This window comes from Corylus avellana, chromosome 9 (genome assembly GCF_965113065.1).
Source record: "Corylus avellana chromosome 9, dhCorAvel1.hap1.2, whole genome shotgun sequence".
Taxonomy (NCBI): domain Eukaryota; kingdom Viridiplantae; phylum Streptophyta; class Magnoliopsida; order Fagales; family Betulaceae; genus Corylus; species Corylus avellana.
Genome location: NC_142498.1, coordinates 3,956,860 through 3,976,576, shown reverse-complemented (window position 1 = coordinate 3,976,576; position 19,717 = coordinate 3,956,860). Strand labels below are relative to the sequence as shown.

The window sequence follows — 19,717 nt, the reverse complement described above, 5'->3', positions numbered from 1 at the left end:
AGTATATCGTCATGATAATATATCATATGTTTCTCATATATGTTCATTCATCTTCTTCTGAAAAATTACACTAGCATGTAAAGAAATAATGCAACTGCATGTTTCCATCTCACTGGACAAAATACTATTCCGTAATTTGATTTAATTAAGCATGGAGAAGTTTACCATCAATCAACTGATATCACAATAACCCACCAAAAAAAAAAAAAAAGAAAAAAAGAAAAAAAGAAGAGACTCACAGTTGGAATTCTATGTTAATAGATGCAGCCGAAGGGTTGGCAATAGTCCCAAAAGCAGTCGTGGAAAGAACCATGGAAGTACCATCCCTGGAAGGCCTAGACACCGAATCAAGTGCACGATCAACGATCCTTATTTGAATGGTCTGGCCTGCCATGCAAGTTCCAGGGACAGCCGCGCTTATGCACCGGACCATATACTGTCTCCCGCAGGCAGCACCGTTGTCCCATATCCCCTCCCCAGCCGCTCCGAATAGGTTGCTAGATGGGAACTGTGCCGCATCACTTCCGTAACACGCAGTGGCTGCATCATGTATATATGATCATATATAACCCGAGAAAAAAAGGATAAAAATTAGAATGAGGGTAATTAAGTTTCAAAGTTTTTGAATTACAGTTATGGAAGTTATTTTTGGAGGCACATTTTATAGTTAGTGGCACTTACGTAAATATGGGGGTCTGTAGTGGGAAGCTGTGCCAACGTCAGCATAGGAGACATGCAAGATCTGTACTAGGAGGAATAGAAATAGCCTGTGAGAGTTAGACATGATTCCTGCAAAGAAAGTGATCAGGGAATTTTAATTTTGAGGAAAATGCTGAGAGGGGGTTCTCTTAGAAACAGGAAGGTATATATATATATAGCAGTTGATGATGCATGTCACCGGCCGACGACAAGGTGCTAATTGACAAAAAAATCGTGTGAAAATAAATATGATATTAATTTTATTAGGTTTCAGTTGACCGATCGAGTTGTCGATTTCTATACATGTATTAATTGTTTCCAAAGACTTTGAGTGTCTCCTTCTGAAAATACATGTGAATGAAGAGCCCCTTTTATTGAATTGATTCTGATTTTTTCTTTTTCTTTTTCTTTTTCTTTTTCTTAAGCCAAAAAAGGAGTGGGTGACGAACCACCTCTTGCGGTGGTTCAGCCACCTCGAAATGGCGGTCATGTCACCCACCATTAACTCAATCTAATACTAACTAAAATATCGCCGATACTTAGAGACGGAGTTAGAAACGATTATGAGTAAGGGTTAGGAGTCAATAAATTTTACTTCTAGGGGTTGGTTGGCTGAAAAAAATGAAAATTATCTTATAATTTTTTTTTACCTTAAAATTTTTTTGTTCTTAGGAATTGGGGGGAGGCCATGTGGCTTATACCATTCCTCCCTCCCTGATCCCTCCATACTGACACTGTTATACCTGGCCTGCACTCAAGAGAAAAGTGAGGAGCCTCGTAATGAGTAATTTTAGAAGTCATTCTTGTGTCACTCCATGAATGATGTAGCTTTTAAAATCACAATTTGATCAAAATTCAATAATAATCAATCATAAGTTCAATGATGATTTTAAAAGTTACATCATTTTTAGAGTGATACAAGAATGACTTCTAGCCTTACTCGCTTTATCACTGAGAACTGTGCTCTAATAAGTGATGATACTCCGTCTCCCGGGCGCAGCCAATTAAGAAATGGCCTCCACATACATATACATATTAGTCAAATCCATCAAAGAACATTAACACAACCAGACGACTTGATGGAACATGCATAAAAACAATCTACAAACTGCCAAATCGGCGGCCGACTTTCCATGCCCTTTTTATTGTCCCAACTCTTAAGCATTCATCGCCGTCGGCCAGCCCCCACAGGGAGTACAGAGAACCGCCGTTGACCACATGGACGGTGATGCACTCACTTGTGTGGCCATGATTAATTTATTATGATTAATTGCTCTTACATTTATTAAGTTGAAGTTGTTTGCACATGAAAAAAAATAATAATAAAGTCATTTCATCTTGATTGATTTTCGGTTTTCCTCATATTTTAATCAGTCTGAAAATTACTTGATGGATAAGTATAGTATTGTATTGTAATTATCATATATAAAATAATAGGCAATTATAGTACGTAATATGTTGTAACATCATATACAAAAAAAATTATAGAGTACTTACTACATATAAGACCTGGTCCAATATTCATCTTTTTTTTAAAAAAAAAAAAAAAAAAAAAAAACCACGTAATTAAGATAAGGCTTCTAGAAGATTATTAAATGATCACCAAATATGTAGGTTTCAATCAATACTATCTTCTTTTCATAATAATATTTATTTTTCTGTGTTTTTTTTTTTTTTTTTTTTCAACGAGTGTTTAAGTGTTAATTAAAATGGCATATAAATATAGACTCAAACTAATACAAAAGAAAGAAGACTAAAAACAAGATTCTTCCCTTTAAAAAAGTTAATTATAGCATATCATCCAAATTTGATCCTCAGGCTCTGCATGCGATAGAATGCTATCACTCCCTCCAAAAAAAAAACTTTCTACTTCTAATTATGAGAACTTAAACACAGATTAAGCCCATGATTTTACTCGCTATTCCATATATATATATATATATATATATATATATATATATAGAGAGAGAGAGAGAGAGAGAGAGAGAGACTACAAGCAATATGGTCTTTAGCGACCAAACAAATAGCGGCGACCCAAAAGTCGCCGCTATTGAGGGGTCATTACCAGCGACTTTTTTTAGTTGCCGCTAATGATCCATTAATAGCGGCGACATGTGGGTCGCCGCTAATAGTCGACACTAAAAACCAAAAAAAAATTTATTTAGCAGCAACAACAATAACGGCGACTATAAGTCGCCGCTATTAAGCATCATTAGCGGCGACTCTGCGGGGTCGCCGCTATTAAACAACATTAGCGGCCACCCTTATCGCCGCTAATAATACACCAAACAGCGGCGACGTTAGGGTCGCCGCTGATGAGAGTCAACAGCGGCGACCCTGAACAGTCGCCGCTAATAAGTGGTCATTAGCGGTGACTCTACAGTTGCCGCTATTGACAGAGGAAAAAAGTAATTAAAATTAATTAGCGGCGACCCAAAAGTCGCCGCTATTAATGGGTCAGTAGCGGCGACTAAAAAAGTTGCCGCTATTGACACGGAAAAAAGTAATTTCAATTAATTAGCGGTGACCCAAAAGTTGCCGCTATTAATAGGTCATTAGCGGCGACGTTTTTAGTGGCCGCTAATGACTCCTCAATAGCGGCGACTATAGGAATGGCCGCTATTGACACGGGAAAAAGTAATTTCAATTAATTAGCGGCGACCCAAAAGTTGCCGCTATTAATGGGTCATTAGCGGCGACGTCTTTAGTGGCCGCTAATGACTCCTCAATAGCGGCGACTATAGGAATGGCCACTATTGACACGGAAAAAAGTAATTTCAATTAATTAGCGGCGACCCAAAAGTTGCCGCTATTAATGGGTCATTAGCGGCGACGTTTTTAGTGGCCGCTAATGACTCCTCAATAGCGGCGACTATAGGAATGGCCGCTATTGACACGGGAAAAAGTAATTTCAATTAATTAGCGGCGACCCAAAAGTTGCCGCTATTAATGGGTCATTAGCGGCGACGTTTTTAGTGGCCGCTAATGACTCCTCAATAGCGGCGACTATAGGAATGGCCGCTATTGACACGGGAAAAAGTAATTTAAATTAATTAGCGGCGACCCAAAAGTTGCCGCTATTAATGGGTCATTAGCGGCGACATTTTTAGTGGCCGCTAATGACCCCTCAATAGCGGCGACTATAGGGATGGCCGCTATTGACACCACAAAAATATATATATATATATATATATATATATATATATATATATATATATATATATATATATATATATATATTGGGGCGATGCTATTGATCCTACATATATAATAGAAAAAATTATTTACCAAAAATTCACCTCGAATCCTCCGATAATATGTCATTATTTCTTTTATATTAATTATTGGTGAATTTTTTCTATTTTTCTATTCTTATTTTATATAAAAAATCAATATTTATTTTTTTCTTTTAAAGAAAACAAATTCTCCTATTAATTATTATTGAAGTTTTCTATTTCTTATTCTTATTTAAACGTTTGATCGAACAATTGACCGATCTTGGTGAATTAATTCGATTGATCGTGATAGGATCAAATGATTGATCAAACATCCGATCGATCCAGGTGAATTAGTTCAATTGATCGTGATATGATCAAATGATCAATCAAACATCGATCCTATGAATTAGTTCGATTGATCGTGATGGGATCAAATGTTTGATCAAGCATCCAATCGATCCTAGTGAATTAGTTCGATTGATCGTGATAAGAACAAATGATTGATCGAACATCCGATTGATCCTAATGAATTAGTTCGATTGATCGTGATAGGATCAAACATTTGATCGAATCCTCCGATCGATCATAATGAATTAGTTCAATTGATCATGATAGGATCAAACGATCGATCATAATGAATTAGTTCGATTGATCGTGATAGGATCAAATGTTCGGTCAAACATCTGATTGATCATAATGAATTAGTTCGATTGATCGAGATAGAATCAAATGTCCGATCGATCGAGATAGAATCAAATGTCCGATCGATCCTACTGAATTAATTCAATTGATCATGATAGGATCAAATTATCGATTAAACATCCGATCGATCCTACTAAATTAATTATATTGATCGTGATATGATCAAATGATCGATCAAGCATCCGATCACTCTTAATGAATTAGTTCGATTGATCGTGATATGATTAAATATTCGATCAAACATCCGATCGATCTTAATGAATTAGTTTGATTGATTGTGATATAATCAATTGATAGATCAAACTGGATACAATTAAAGGTTCAATCGAATACTCAATTGAACTGCATGTAAGCTTTGTACATTATCTTAGTGCCTTAGTTATATTGATTTTATATTCTTTTTGAATTTTGTATTATTTTATAATTAATTATAAGATAAATATCAACTTAATGATCTTTATCATAAAAAATTATTAAACGGAAATTTTTAGTTAATATTATAATAATAAAAACATATTACAAGAGAAATTTTTTTAAAAAAAACTCTAAATAAATAAATAAATAAAAATTAAAAAATTGTAGGAGAAAGTCCACATAACCCCCTTAAACTACCACTCAATTGACAATGTCCCCCCTAAACTTTCAATTGTGACAATGTCCCCCCCAAACTACCAAAAATTGTCAATGTTCCCCCCAATGACGAAATTACCTATAGTAAAATATAAACAAAAATACTAAAACTTTTAGAAAAAATCTAAAACTAACAAAAAAAAATCCAAACTTGGCCAATTTTTTTTTTTTTTTAAATCAATTTTATAAGAAAAAAATTTTAAAAATTTTGATTTTGATTTTTTTATTTTTATAAATATTGAAAATTTTCGTTTTTTTATTTTATTTTATTCTTGTTCTATAATTTTATTTAAATAAAAATTTATGTTTAAAAAAATAAAATTTTCGCTTAATAAAATGAAATTTTTTGTTTTTTAAAACTAAATTAAAAAATAGTTAAATATTATTTTTAAATTAAAATTTTCGTTTTTAAAAAAAATCAATTTTTTTTAAAAATTTATAGAGATATTTTTGTCTTATTGAGAAATCTATAGGGGCATTTTTGTCTTATTGCTAGCTTTGGGGGGGACATTGTCAATGTTTTGGTAGTTTGGAAGGGACATTGTTACAATTAAAAGTTTGGGGGGGGACATTGTCAATTGGGTGGTAGTTTGAGGGGGGTACATGGACTTTACCCAAAATTGTAAGTATAATTTAAAAAAATAAAAAATAAAAAATAAAAAAAATAATTGAGCTCATTAGCAGCGACTAAGGTCGCCGCTAATGAGTGCGCATAAAAAATTGGCGCCAGCTATTTATATTGGCGCGATTTCTTAAATTTTCAGACATGTTTTATTTTTTATTTTTTTTTTGGATCAAAATCCCTCATCGATCAGCTCTGTTTTTAGAAAGCTCTGTTTTATTTTCAGCTGTATTTTTCATTTTTCAGACCTCCCCATCAGTACTCTCTCACTCTCACTCTCTCTCTCTCTCTCTCTCTCTCTCTCTCCGGCGAACGTTTCTCTCTCTCCGGCGAACGTTTCTCTCTCTCCGGCAGCTCTCTTTCCGGCGCACTCAACTCTCTCCGGCAGCTCTCTCTCCGGCGCACTCAATTCTCTCCGGTAGCTCGATCTCTCTCCGGCGTACCTCTCTCCGGTATGAGTTTCTCCTAAATGCTTGCCTCCCGGACAACATTCACTTTTTCTTTAGGAGTTTGATCACTACTTTTGTTGCTCTTCAAAAATGATGCAGGTTCATTTGATTCTTATTTTAAATTTCAAAATATTAAAGGACTATACAATGATAATCTGGGATTCATCTGAAAACAGATCGACGATTATTACCAAATATAGTCATCTGAAAATATTTGCTGATTGCAAATATAGTCATCTGAATCCTTTTTCTTTAATGGTAATGAGTGGCTTTGAATCTTGATGCCTTGTGTTTCTTGAGGGTTTGAATTTGGGAATCTTCTTGGTGGGTTTAAGGGTGGAAAAATTTTAGCAACTTTTTGGGTTTGTCTGTGAACAGCTGGGTGGTTTTTGGGGGCAGAAGATTAGAGGGGTTGACCTAATTTAGGTGTCTGGTAGGGGGATTTTTTTTGGGGCTGTGGCCTGTGGGATTAAATTTTGGTCATTATTAGAAAGTGGGTATATGTTAATGGAGTGGTTTTAGGTTTTTGATGGGTTTTGGACTTGGTTTTTGAAGGCATATGCGTGGTTCTCTTAAATCTACTGGTAGATTTGGGGCAGTTTTGCTGGAAAATTTAGTGGGATTCTGCAAATTCAAGTGCTGTTTCCTTGTGATTTTTGTTTGTGTAGTTTGTCTGTAGCTGGTTCTTGGTGGGGGTTATTGGGTGTTATTGGTTGGTTTTATTATGTGGGTTTGTCTTAGTTTTACATTCCAAGTTGTGATTTTGATGGAATTTGTAGATTTGAGGTAGATTTCCCTTTTTCAAATGTGGGAATTTTACTACTCGGGAAGGTTGTTGCAAATAAGAACCTCTGCTGTTTGATGGCAAAGTATTCCAATTAGTTGGTTCACCACTCCTGGAAATGCTTCTGAACACCTTCACATGATCTATTCTTAGCAGTATGCTATAGGACCCGACTTTCCAGTCTGTTGTTCTACTCGAAGTCTACAAAATCAGGATTATTTTCTCAAATTCCTTTATAAAAACTGCTATGCTAAAAAAATATTTGCAATCAGCAAATTCCAGATGACTATATTAAAGGACTAAATTAATAATCGTCGATCTGTATTTGAAAATATTTACTAAATTACTAAAATATTTGCAATCAGCAAATTCCAGATGACTATATTAAAGGACTAAATTTAGTCATCTGAAAACAGATGACTAAATTTCAAAATATTAAAGGACTATACAATGATAATCTGGGATTCATCTTATTTTAAATTTCAAAATATTAAAGGACTATATAAAATATTCTTATTTTGTGTGTCTGTGTTTATTAGTGTTTGATTTTTGTTTCTTGATATTGTTGGTTGTATCTTTGTTGTTCAGCGTTTGCTGGATAGTTTGTAATGTGTTTGGGTGCTAATAAAGTTCCTATTCATTAAAAAAAAAAAAAATCAATTGACTGAAAGATTATTCTATTGCTAGATAGTTTGTAATGTGTTTTGTACTGCTATCAAAACGACCTCTCCTTAGCCTTTTGGTCAAGCTACTATGAGACCGGATTATATTTTATTCATTTTTCATTTATTTCTAATATTGTTTTAGGTGTTTGTAAGGATCCCCACCGGCCCCCTCCTATTTCAGTTTTATTTCTATTAATAGTACTATAGTTGTTAAATTATTATATAATTACTGTACAAAATAATCATGACTATATATCGAGGCAAAAGAACTCTGTACATGTTTATCGCTTTATACCTTTCTTTATTTTTTCTTTTTAATTTTTAAGTTAATTACTTTATCCCTTTCATTAATTAATTAAATATACTGGTTGCTTTGTCACTAAATTAATCCTTTGCTACAGAATAAGTCCAAACACTTTTTCTAACTTGTACATGTGTTGCATTGATTTGCCTGTTGTTCAAGCTGAAACAATATATCAACTTAGGTTAATTAATATTGAGAGGAGGATTTGAATTTATGAACAACTTAATTTGAATTTATCACCATTCTTGGCTTCAATTTCAAAAAAAATAGGTTTGATTAAGATCCATTCTCTTTATATTAGTATTGAAACAAACGAGGCTTTTGGATTTGGATGGGGGTGATGTGACATTCAATGATATCAGTAAGCATTTAAAGCAAATGACTTTAATGAAACAAAGCATAATTATCAGATATTCCGTATGGATTAGGTGGATATATTTATAGAATAAAAGTTTGAGCAAAATGGATGAAAAGGTAGATTATAAAAAGGTAAAAAAAAAAAATTAAAAATTAAAACATGTAAACGTGTATGGTGATCAACGCCACAAAGATGTCAGTTTCATTGCAGAAACTAACATCTTTTTTAAGCCTCAATGAAGACAGAGGTAAAATTTATAGAATGAAACCATTTGTAATTATAAAATTACAAATATCCGTTTTATATGGGCTTTGTCCTTTAATATCAAACCATTCCATAAACTACAAATTATATATATGTCACGCATGAAAGAAGATGACATCTTTTACAACTACAAATAAAAGATGTCAGTTTCTTGCACAAGATGACATCCAATGATTTAATGTCATAACCCTTATGTATCTTAGATGTTGGTAAATAGTTCCAAGTTGAATAGTTTCATATTATAGAGGTAACGTTTATCTTCTCTAAACACGCTTGTGATTAAATGTAGGGAAATAGTAACTTGTGATAGTGACATTGAGATGGATAAGAGTTGGATGCAAGAACCTATTCGATGTTCAGATCGATATCTAAAAGGACTTGAAGAATTCTTTACAATGGCGCGTCCATGTGTGGATGTAAATGGTATTATGAGGTGTCCATGTCGTGATTGTGCAAATCGATATTTTCATCATATTGAATTGGTGGAGAGTCACTTGTATCTACATGGAATTGATCGCACATACACTCGATGGATATTTCATGGGGAAGAAGATCCGTGTAATATAAATGTGACTGCCAACTTACACACTAATACAAATGCGAGGATAGAGGAGGTTGATGAGATCCAAGAATTGTTAGGCGATGTTCAAATGGGGACATTTTTGGAAGCCAACATAGGTGAATCCTCTACTAGTCGGCGTCCAACAACTGACAATCACGAACATAGAACTGGTTTTGGTCGATTATGGGAAGATGGCATGGGTGAACTTTATCCAGGCTGTGATAAATTTACAAAAGTAGCTTTTATTTTGAAGATGCTTAATATAAAGACGATTTGCAACATAAGTAACAAGGCATTCGATATGATTATTAAGTTGATAAAGGAGGCCCTTCCTGATGGAGAGACTTTGCCATGCTCCTACCGAGCAGCAAAGCGATATTGCCGGGACTTGAGTTTTGGTTATGAGTCTATACATGCATGCCAGAATGATTGTGTGCTTTTTTGGAAGGAACATGCTGATAAAGTACAATGCCCAACATGCAACACTTCAAGATGGAGTTGTGTTAAGGGTAGCGGCAAGAAAATTCCTCAAAAGGTCTTGCGGTATTTCCCAATAAAACCGAGGTTGCAACGATTGTTCATATCGAAAGATATGGCCAAAAATATGAGGTGGCACAAAGATGAACGAAAAGATGACGGCAACACTCTAGGACACCCAGCCGATGGTCTTGCATGGAAAGAGTTTGATAAAGAACATGAATGGTTTGCTCGTGATTCCCGCAACGTGCGACTTGGTTTGGCAAGTGATGGTTTCAACCCATTTGGTAATATGAGTACCACATATAGCATATGGCCAGTAGTATTAATGCCGTACAATTTACCTCCATGGATGTGTATGAAGGATCCAAATATGATATTGTCCTTAATTATCCCTGGTCGCACTGCACCTGGAAACGACATTGATGTGTATTTGCGGCCTTTGGTTGATGATTTGCATGAATTATGGAATGAAGGTGTAACCACTTACGATTCTTTGACTAAAGAGACATTTCAGTTGCATGCAGCGTTACTATGGACCATAAACGATTTTCCTGCGTATGGAAACTTGTCTGGTTATTCTACGAAGGGAAAACTGGCATGTCCGGTATGTAACAAGGATACAATGTCTTATAGGTTGAAGTATGGGTCTAAAGAGTGTTACATGTGTCATCGTAGGTGGCTTCCTCAAGACCATGTGTGGCGACAAGAAAGAGAATTGTTCGATGGTACAGAGGAGCATAGATTGGAACCTGAAGAAATGTCCAGAGATCAACTGTTGCAACAACTAATACATGTTGAACATGTGCAGTTTGGGAAACATATTGGGAACAAGAGAAAGCATCGCACAAGTGGTGGTGATATAAATGTGTCGAATTGGAGGAAGAAAAGTATTTTCTTTAAGTTGCCTTATTGGTCAACATTGAAATTACGACACAATTTAGATGTCATGCACATTGAGAAGAACATATGTGATAGTATCTTGGGTACATTGATGAATATTCCTGGGAAGACAAAGGACACAGCCAACGCACGAAGAGATTTACGTGAGATGGGTATACGTAAAGAATTGCACTTGCAGACAAATGGTGCAACCACCAAGATGCCAGTTGCGGCGTACACTTTGACAAGAGATGAGAAGAACCAGTTATGTGAGTGGCTGAAATGTGTAAAATTTCCTGATGGGTATGCGTCTAACATTGGTCGATGTGTGAACAAGCTTCCTGGCAGGATATCGGGAATGAAAAGCCATGATTGTCATGTTTTCTTACAGCGCTTACTTCCTGTTTCCCTCTTTTCATTTTTTGTTTCATGATAAGAAGTGAATCCTTGAATCCACTTGTCCTTCCATATGCAATGCTTGCACCAACTTGTTTTAATGGTTTACCTATTATTCCTTTGCTTGATGAGATGAAGTCCTTTATTATTTTTTGGACATAGTTTGTGCTCATAGGTGAAGACTCAAACCCTTCAATATATGTAAGGTTTGTTGCTCTTAGGGTCCACAATTCAAAGGCAAGCCTTGGATTGGGTGGTTTAGTTTGATTGACTTGGCATGAGTTTACTTTTGATTATAACCTTATTGTCCGGACGTCCCCAACATGTCATTATTTTGTGTTGTTGTTTCCCTCTTTCACTTTTTGTTTCATGATAAGAAGTGAATCCTTGAATCCACTTGTCCTTCCATATGCAATGCTTGCACCAACTTGTTTTAATGGTTTACCTATTATTCCTTTGCTTGATGAGATGAAGTCCTTTATTATTTTTTGGACATAGTTTGTGCTCATAGGTGAGGACTCAAACCCTTCAATATATGTAAGGTTTGTTGCTCTTAGGGTCCACAATTCAAAGGCAAGCCTTGGATTGGGTGGTTTAGTTTGATTGACTTGGCATGAGTTTACTTTTGATTATAACCTTATTGTCCGGACGTCCCCAACATGTCATTATTTTATGTTGTTGTTTCCCTCTTTTCACTTTTTGTTTCATGATAAGAAGTGAATCCTTGAATCCACTTATCCTTTCATATATATGCAATGCTTGCACCAATTAACTTTAGTTATCTCGAGCGATTTGACTATAAATAGGCTTGATGTAATTCTCATAACTGTTATATAATAACATCTATTATAAGCAGGTCCTTTTTTTTTTTTTTTTTTCGCCGCTAATGATTTTTTTATTTTTTTACGATTATCAATAGCGGCGACCTAGATGTCGCCGCTACTGACTATCAATAGCGGCGACCTACCAGGTCGCCGCTATTGATACTAAGTAGCGGCGACATCTAGGTTGCCGCTATTGATAGTCAGTAGCGGCGACATCTAGGTCGCCGCTATTGATAGTCAATAGCAGCGACCTATAACGTCGCCGCTATTGATTATCAATAGCAGCGACCTAGAAGGTGGCCGCTATTGATAGTCAATAGCAGCCACCCAGATGGTCGCCGCTATTGACCATCATCAGCGGCGACACTCGGCCCATTTCAAGCTTTTTTTGCGGCAACAAAAAAAGTCATTAGCGGCGACTAAAAGTCGCCGCTATTGACCCATCAATAGCGGCGACCCGAAATGTTGCCGCTATTGATCATCAGTGGCGGATTAATACCAGCAACTGAATAGCGGCCAAGTGTCGCCGCTATTGATCAATAGCGGCGACGTTTTGCTCATTAGCGGCGACTTTGGGTCGCCGCTAATGAGCAAATTTCTTGTAGTGAGAGATGAAAGAAGCTATTTCCAACTATTTTGAAATTTATATAGGATCTTAATTAACACATACCTGAAAAACAGCTCTGGGTGAAGGAATATACAGCCTGCAAAATAAACATGAAGGTGCTTCACAGTAGCAAGGTAGAGAAGATAAATAATTACAAGGAAAGGTTTTTTGGTTTTATTTGATGCATTATATATAGAAGGCAACATATTTGTTAAACTTTGCTCATAACCATATGGAGAGAGGCAATGGGTAATGTATCTATACATCCATTACACCAAATACTTATTAAACAATAAAAAGTAGTGCAACGGCATGTCTCATGCCTTTCCAATGAAGGAATATATGAGTATAATCCAAAAAGTCTACAAACAAAAAAAAGGAAAAAAAAAAAGAAAAAGAAAAAGGTATTCTATTAATTAGGGGTATTTTGCAGTATAAATGAGCAATCCAGTTCACCAATTGACATCAAATTCATGATTTGGGTTAGAAATTGGGCCTACAGAAGGAATAGGCCCGCGAGGCCCATTACGAGAGATATCAGGAAACTACAATTATAGTAGTAGCAGTCCAAATTATTACAAATGGTATCATAAGCATGTTACACATCATTCTTTCAATCATCTCTTTTTGCAGATTCAATGGATCAGTAATTGAATTTGTAAACTCATGTGAGCCCCATATAAATTTAATGACAGATTCATCTATTCACTACACGAAAATTGGTGAAAAATAAGATGAAAAATGATTTTGATCATTTCTCTAAAAATAACTACTAAATATTGTATTTTATATTTGATCTTACTTATAAAACCTTTGTAATTATGGAGACTCAATTTGTAACCTCCGAAAATGACCCGTTCACCTCCTACCACAATAGTTCCAGGTACTTTTGGCCTTTTACTACAATGATCACCAAACAAACCTCATCCACTTCAATCCAGAACTTTGGTGGCTGTAAATATTTTTGTGATTTGAATGATTAGGATGAAACTCGAAGAACCATACCCCATTAGGGCGCCATGGGGTGGCTCACCACCCTCATTTCGGTGAGTTGGGGGTGACTGAGCCATCCACAAGTGGCCAACTTTTTTTTTTTTTAAGAAAAACATGAAGGGGTATTTTAGAATTTTCTGTATCTGAAAAAATCATGTATATTTCAAAAAAAAAAACTTTGTGGGATATATTGTCAATTTTTAAACATTGAATGTATAATAAAAAAATGTGCACAACTTCGGAGAGTAAATTGTAATTTCCCTTAAAAACATGATGCCAATATCTAAAAATGATATCCGCAATTTGCAAATGCGAATTCAAATATTACAAATAACCGCATCCGCATATATACTTCTAATTTCAACTGTGATGTATGTGCATGTTTGGATTAACTCAAATTAGTTCAACAACAACTGTTGCTAGAGGAATGATAAATTACTCAAAAATATATATGTTTATTATTTGAATTCAATAATTAGAAAGATGGACAGAGCCAATTACACTGCGCGCAACTAAACATAATTACTAATCATGCAGAAAAATATCGACCTTATCAAGTAATTAAACAAATTGACTATCCCCTCAAAATAAGGCTGAGCCCCATCACTTGATAAATCAATATTGCATGTCCTCTTCAAACCCTGCACATTCGAACAAAGATATCAGTCTCCATTCCCTTTAGAAGTATCATCATCATATAGGATTCTCATATATATACTTTCATTCATCTTTATTGAGAAAATTATACTACAATAAGGAAATTATAAACTGTTCAAATACTTTTATGTAATGTGACCTAGGGTCCGTTTGGACTTGCGATTTTGAAAGGTGTGATTTGAAAGCGTGATATTTTAAAAACGTAATTAAGCGTTTGGAAAAATTGTAATTTAGTATTTAAAATTATGTGTTCTCAAAAAAAAAAAAAAGCATCCCTATTTCCTGCTATTTGAAAACATAAATTTTCTACGACAATATATATGTATAAGCTTATCACCAATCAACTAATATCATTATGAGAATAACTTTTATAAGGTCTTGGCACAAACCAAGTCATTTGTGTCCTCCAATAATAAGTTGACACATTAGCTTGGAACAACATATGACCTTATTGTGAAAACACCATATTGGACCTCTTTTATCACTTATGAACAAAAAAACCCTCCTCTTTTACGTATTATCTCTCACCTTCTTGCCACAACTATCCATCTCTCTCCCTCATTTTTATTTGAATCAATATCCAAGACAAAACACCAAACATCAATGAAAATAGTTAAGATTATTTAAAATAATAATAATAATAAAAGACCAGATGAAAATGGACCCAATGTTCTCAAATAGTTACAGAGGTGAAAAATAAACCCTTGTAACTAAAGTAGTTATGGGTTTGGAGGACGGAGAAAAAAAAAAAAATTGTTTTAGTGAAAGAGAGGAGATAGATCAAAGAACTCATGAAAACTAGAGGTTGGAAGTACCCAGTTTGCAAAGATTTCTGGAAAATGCATTGTGGGTAGAGCAAATCTGCTCTCCTCTCTCCTCTCTCCTTTTGTATTAAAGGTAAAGGATTTTTTTGAAGGAATTATGTAAATATTGCGATTTGCACTAGGGTATTGATCAGACTGTTTTGGTTTGATTGTTCTTGTTTGCCTTATATTTGGCTTCTTGGTGGGGTAGATTGAGGTGTAATGGGTGTTCTAGCTTCTTGCTGGGTTGACGTTCGACGTGGATTGCGGCAATGAGGTTTTTCTTTAGAGAGAGGTGAGAGCTAATAGGTAAATGATGAGGGTTTTTTGTCCATAAGTGATAAAAGAGGTTTGATCGTGTCTTCATAATAAAGTACTCCTTTGTTGTTTTAGGCTGATATGTCAACTTATTATTGGAGGGCACAAATGACTTGGTTTATACCAAGACCTTATAAAAGTTATTCTCTATCATTATATGCTAGAAAGAGGACTCTTGTCTTCTATGTATTCGTTCAAATGTGATATGATTTTTAAAATTAACATTAAATTTAAATCATTTTATTTAAATATCTAAAGTTCTAAACTGGATTTTAAGCACCAATTATCTCATGCAATTAATACAAATGCTTATGCTCATGTGATCATCGCTTTCACTGTCTTAATTTTCTTATTGCATTTTCAGACATTGTCATCAACATATATAGAGACAATGAAAGAGTGGAAACTTAACACTCAAAAATGTTTATTAAAAAAAATAGGGAAAACTTCACTTACCCCTACAAACTTATGTCGTTATGCGCTTTTTGCAGACACTCTCTATTGTTCAAAATCACTTAATTTGGTGTATTTAACTTTCGTTTTGTTCCAAATACCCTCTACTGTTAGATATTGGAGCTAAATCAAACGGTAAAATGATTAAAATACCTTTATACACCTACAATTTTTAAAAATTTCAAATTTACCCTTATTTATAAATAAAATTATTATTATTATAATGATTATATTAAAAAAAAATAAAAGTGACCGTCGAAGAGGGTCACAAATGGGTGAGTCTTTGTGACCCATGATGGGTCTTTTTCTTTTCTTTTTTGTTTTTTTAATAAAAAATTATTTCTTAATAAAAATCGAAGGTATTTTAGAAATTTCACACCATTCCGTTAAGATTTCCTATGAAATCTTAACGGAAGGGGAAAGTGAAAGAAAACAAAAATTGGATACACCAAAGTGAGAGATTTTGAATAATAAGAGTATCTGCAAAAGGCACGTAAGTTTGTGGGGTAAGTAAAGTTTCCCAAGAAATAATAATAATAAAATAGGAAAAGAAGAAAGACAAATTAAAGAAAGAGACTCACAGTTGGAATTCAATGTTAACGAATGGAGCAGAAGACTTGGCTATTGTCCCAAAAGCAGTTGTAGAAAGAACAATGGTAGTATCAGCCCTGGAAGGCCTAGAAACTGAAGAAAATGCACGATCAACGATCTTTATTTGAATGGTCTGCCCTGGAATGCAAGTTCCAGGAACACGCGCGCTTATGCACCGGACCAAGTACTGTCTCCCACAGGCGGCGCCGTTGTCCCATATCCCCTCGCCGGCTGCTCCAAACAGGTTGCTCGATGGGAATTGGTCGGCATTGCTTCCGAAACACGCCGTGGCTGCATGTATATATGATCATTACCCAAGTAAGGAATTTAGGCAAATAAGGAAGAAAAAAAAAAAAATCACTTACTTCCTCTAAATTAATATATATGCGTGGGTATTTTGGCAAATTCCATTAAATACTGACCGACACTTAAATCTTTACAACTTGTTTTTTCTTTTTTTCTTTTTTCTTTTTTTTTTCTTTTTTTCTTTTTACTAAAAAGAAGTTTTGATATTTTGGAAATTTTGACTCCTCTTAGATATGGTTTAACCGAAAATCCTAACGGAAGGTTGAAATTAAAAAAAAATATATATATATATATATAAAATAAAAAAAATAAATAAAAAGAAGATGAATACACTAAATTGATACTTTTTCAAGTTTAAGGTATGCTTGCAAAAGTGATCAAAGATTAGGGACGGTAAGGATAACTGAAAATGGCTAAAAGCGTAAAAAGACAATGAGAGGTAATTGAAAGGTCTCGCGTTGCAAATTTTTAAAGTTTAGGAAAGACATTAAAAAATACTTGGTAGTTTAGAGGTAAAAGCCACAAGCAACAGCTTCCTTTAGATTTTCCTTAAATGTAGGGACTTAAACTATTTTTTTTTTTTTGATATTCAAATAATAGCTTCCCTTATCAATTTCCTATACTATTTAAATATTGTTCAAATTAAAGATAAGGAAAAAGGGAGACGAAAGAGAAACTATTTAAATATTATTTTTAATAAATGATAGAGGAAAGAGATATCATTTTTATATTATAATAATGTTAAGAGAACCAAAACTGCTACCCTATGAGTAAAGGTCCGTTTGGGAGTGCGTTTTTAAAAAAATAATCTGCGTTTTTAAACCAAATCACACTTTTAGAGTGTTTGAGATTGCGATTTTAAAAATGTAAATTTTAAAATAGTAAAAAAATCCGCGATTTTTATAAGCTGACTAGAGGGTGTTTATTTGAAAAAGTGCAAATTTAAATCAAAATCATGATTTCGCTTAAAACAATATTTGGCCCAATATCTACTTATTTGGCCATGAAACCGCAATTATATGTTAATGTTATTCAAACACTCAATTGATAAAAAAAAGTATTTATTGACATGTTTTACCAAACGTTTATGCGATTTTAAAAAGTAACAATTTCAAAAACACACGTTTTAAAAACGCAATTTTTTAAAGGGAAATTATATCTAAAATCCTTAGGTAAACGCGCTTTTTTAAAAAACTTCTGGGTATTTTTTTTTTTAAATTTAGTTCCTGAATAACTCGAAACTACTAGAAAACTCTCTACTGTCAATTTTTGTTAACTTCCGTTAGTCTACTCAAAACTCACCGTTTTATCTAATTAAAATATTATTTTTTTATTAATTTAATTTAAAAAATTCAATCTTAAAAAAAAAAAATTGAAGGGTGGCCAGGGGTGGCACGGCCACCCCTGGCCACCCCCCCCAACCCCTATGGGGTGGCCGCAAGCCACCCCAGGGGTGGGCGAACCACCCCTGGGGTGGCTTGGGGTGGCTTGTGGCCACCCCATGGGTGGAGAGGCCACCCCAAACCCCCAAGGGGTGGCCGCGACCCACCCCCTTGGGGGTTAGGGGTTTGGGGGGGGAGGTGGCCAGGGGTGGCACGCGGGTTGGGGGGGGGGGGGTGGCCGTGCCACCCCTGGCCACCCTTCAAATTTTTTTTATTTTTATTTTTTTAAAAAAAATTAAATTAATAAAAAAAGAATATTTTAATCAGATAAAACGGTGAGTTTTGAGTAGACTAACAGAAGTTAACAAAAATTGACGGTAGGGAGTTTCTAGTAGTTTCGAGTTACCCAAGGATTAAATTTCCAAAAAAAAATACACAGGGAGTTTTTAAAAAAAGCGCGTTTACCTAAGGATTTTAGATATAATTTCCCTTTTTTAAAATGTGATTTTTAAAATCGCGCTTATTGAAATAACACTCCCAAACGGACCATAATTCTAGAAGTTTCTATTGTGGCACCCTTGTGTCCCTCAAAAAATGATATGACTCTTAAAATTACAATTTGATCAAAATCCAATACATGATCAATCACAAGCTCAATGGTGATGTTAAAAGTCACATCATTTTTTGAGGGATACAAGAGTAACACAAGATGGACTTGTAGCATTACTCATAAACTAAAGGAACACCAAGGAAGTCTATTTCAAGTGATTTTTTTTTAGGAGTTTTTCCTGCATTTAAATAAGGAAATGAGATTTAGGAAAGCTACTGCTAGTGCTCTAATTGACGTTTCCAAAAACAAAGAAAATTTATGGTCTATTTTAAATAAGAGTAATATTAAAAATCATATTTTTATCACATAACTATCACACAATGTTAATATGATAGTCCCTAACTAACCTTTGAATTTTTTATTTTTTATTTTTGGAAAACCTTCACTTACCATCCATAAATTTTTTTATTACTTTTGCAATTATACCTTTAAACTTTAAAAAGTGTCAATTCCTGTCAAAATTCAACTTTAAAGCAATAAGATACTATGTATAAAATTACAAAAATACATTGAATTTGGACAATGGTATTGTGGGAATTTAAAGTTGAATTTGAACAAAATGATTGGCATTGCAAACTTCTAAGAAGTTGAAATACTAAATTGATATTTTTTAAAGTTTAAAAGTATAATTACAAAAGCAATGAAAGATCATGAATGAAAAATAATAAAGTTGTCCTAATAATAAAGTTTTCCCATTTTTTTTGTTTTTTTTGTTTTTGTAACTTCAATATTGTAAAATAGTTATAAGATATTCTCCAAAGAACTTGAAAATTGCAGCCATGGAAGTTATTTTTGAAGCCATATTATCTCGTGAGTGGCACTTACGTAAATATGGGGGTCTGTAGTGGGCAGCTGTGCCAACATCTGCATGGGAGACATGAAGGAGCTGCAGTAGTAGGAGCAATACAAACAGGCATTGCGAGAAGAGCCCCGGATTAGACATTCCTCCGAAGGAAGGGGAGTTGAAGGATTCTCTTGAAATAAAAGTAAACTGTAATTAGTAAAAAGAAAAAAGAAATCACTGTGTATTTATAGTAGAATAAAGGTAATCCAAAATAAGAAACTGCAATAAAAATGAGATAACAAAATAAATACTAAATCTGGTAGGGTCCACATAATTAATGATGATAATCTTAATTCACAGAATCAGATTCTGGCTTA

General features: G+C 34.3%; 3 protein-coding genes across 4 annotated transcripts; 1 reads left to right on the top strand and 2 right to left on the bottom strand.

Moving 5' to 3' along the window:
- Positions 1-235: 235 nt before the first annotated feature.
- Positions 236-5,821, bottom strand: LOC132190732 (EG45-like domain containing protein). The gene is made up of 3 exons (XM_088510641.1): positions 5,801-5,821; positions 682-775; positions 236-540 (listed from the first exon to the last, which is right to left on the bottom strand). Exons 1-3 carry the CDS (start codon positions 5,819-5,821, stop codon positions 236-238), a joined length of 420 nt encoding a protein of 139 aa, XP_088366767.1.
- A 3,194-nt stretch (positions 5,822-9,015) lies between these two features.
- On the top strand, positions 9,016-11,049 carry LOC132174158 (uncharacterized). The gene has a single exon (XM_059585851.2). It carries the CDS (start codon positions 9,016-9,018, stop codon positions 11,047-11,049), a length of 2,034 nt encoding a protein of 677 aa, XP_059441834.2.
- A 2,897-nt stretch (positions 11,050-13,946) lies between these two features.
- Positions 13,947-19,539, bottom strand: LOC132190344 (EG45-like domain containing protein). 2 transcript variants are annotated; one of them, XM_059605305.2, is made up of 3 exons: positions 19,382-19,539; positions 16,249-16,549; positions 13,947-14,077 (listed from the first exon to the last, which is right to left on the bottom strand). In XM_059605305.2, the coding sequence occupies exons 1-3, from the start codon at positions 19,497-19,499 to the stop codon at positions 14,071-14,073; spliced, it is 426 nt and encodes a 141-aa protein (XP_059461288.2). In that variant the 5' UTR covers positions 19,500-19,539; the 3' UTR covers positions 13,947-14,070. The 2 variants fall into 2 exon arrangements, with proteins under 2 accessions (XP_059461288.2, XP_088366764.1); XM_088510638.1 differs by lacking the exon at positions 13,947-14,077 and having other exon boundaries at positions 16,245-16,549.
- Between the last annotated feature and the right edge of the window lie 178 nt (positions 19,540-19,717).

Coding starts and splice junctions, on each gene's coding strand:
- LOC132190732 (XM_088510641.1), bottom strand. CDS start 5,821: ATGTCCCCCCCCAAACTTTTA. Junction 776..5,800: donor TGTCCCCCCCCAAACTTTTA/ATTGTAACAATG, acceptor ATCATGTCTAAC/TCTCACAGGCTATTTCTATT. Junction 541..681: donor CTACAGACCCCCATATTTAC/GTAAGTGCCACT, acceptor TACATGATGCAG/CCACTGCGTGTTACGGAAGT.
- LOC132174158 (XM_059585851.2), top strand. CDS start 9,016: ATGGATAAGAGTTGGATGCAAGAACCTATTCGATGTTCAGATCGATAT.
- LOC132190344 (XM_059605305.2), bottom strand. CDS start 19,499: ATGTCTAATCCGGGGCTCTTCTCGCAATGCCTGTTTGTATTGCTCCTA. Junction 16,550..19,381: donor CTACAGACCCCCATATTTAC/GTAAGTGCCACT, acceptor ATATACATGCAG/CCACGGCGTGTTTCGGAAGC.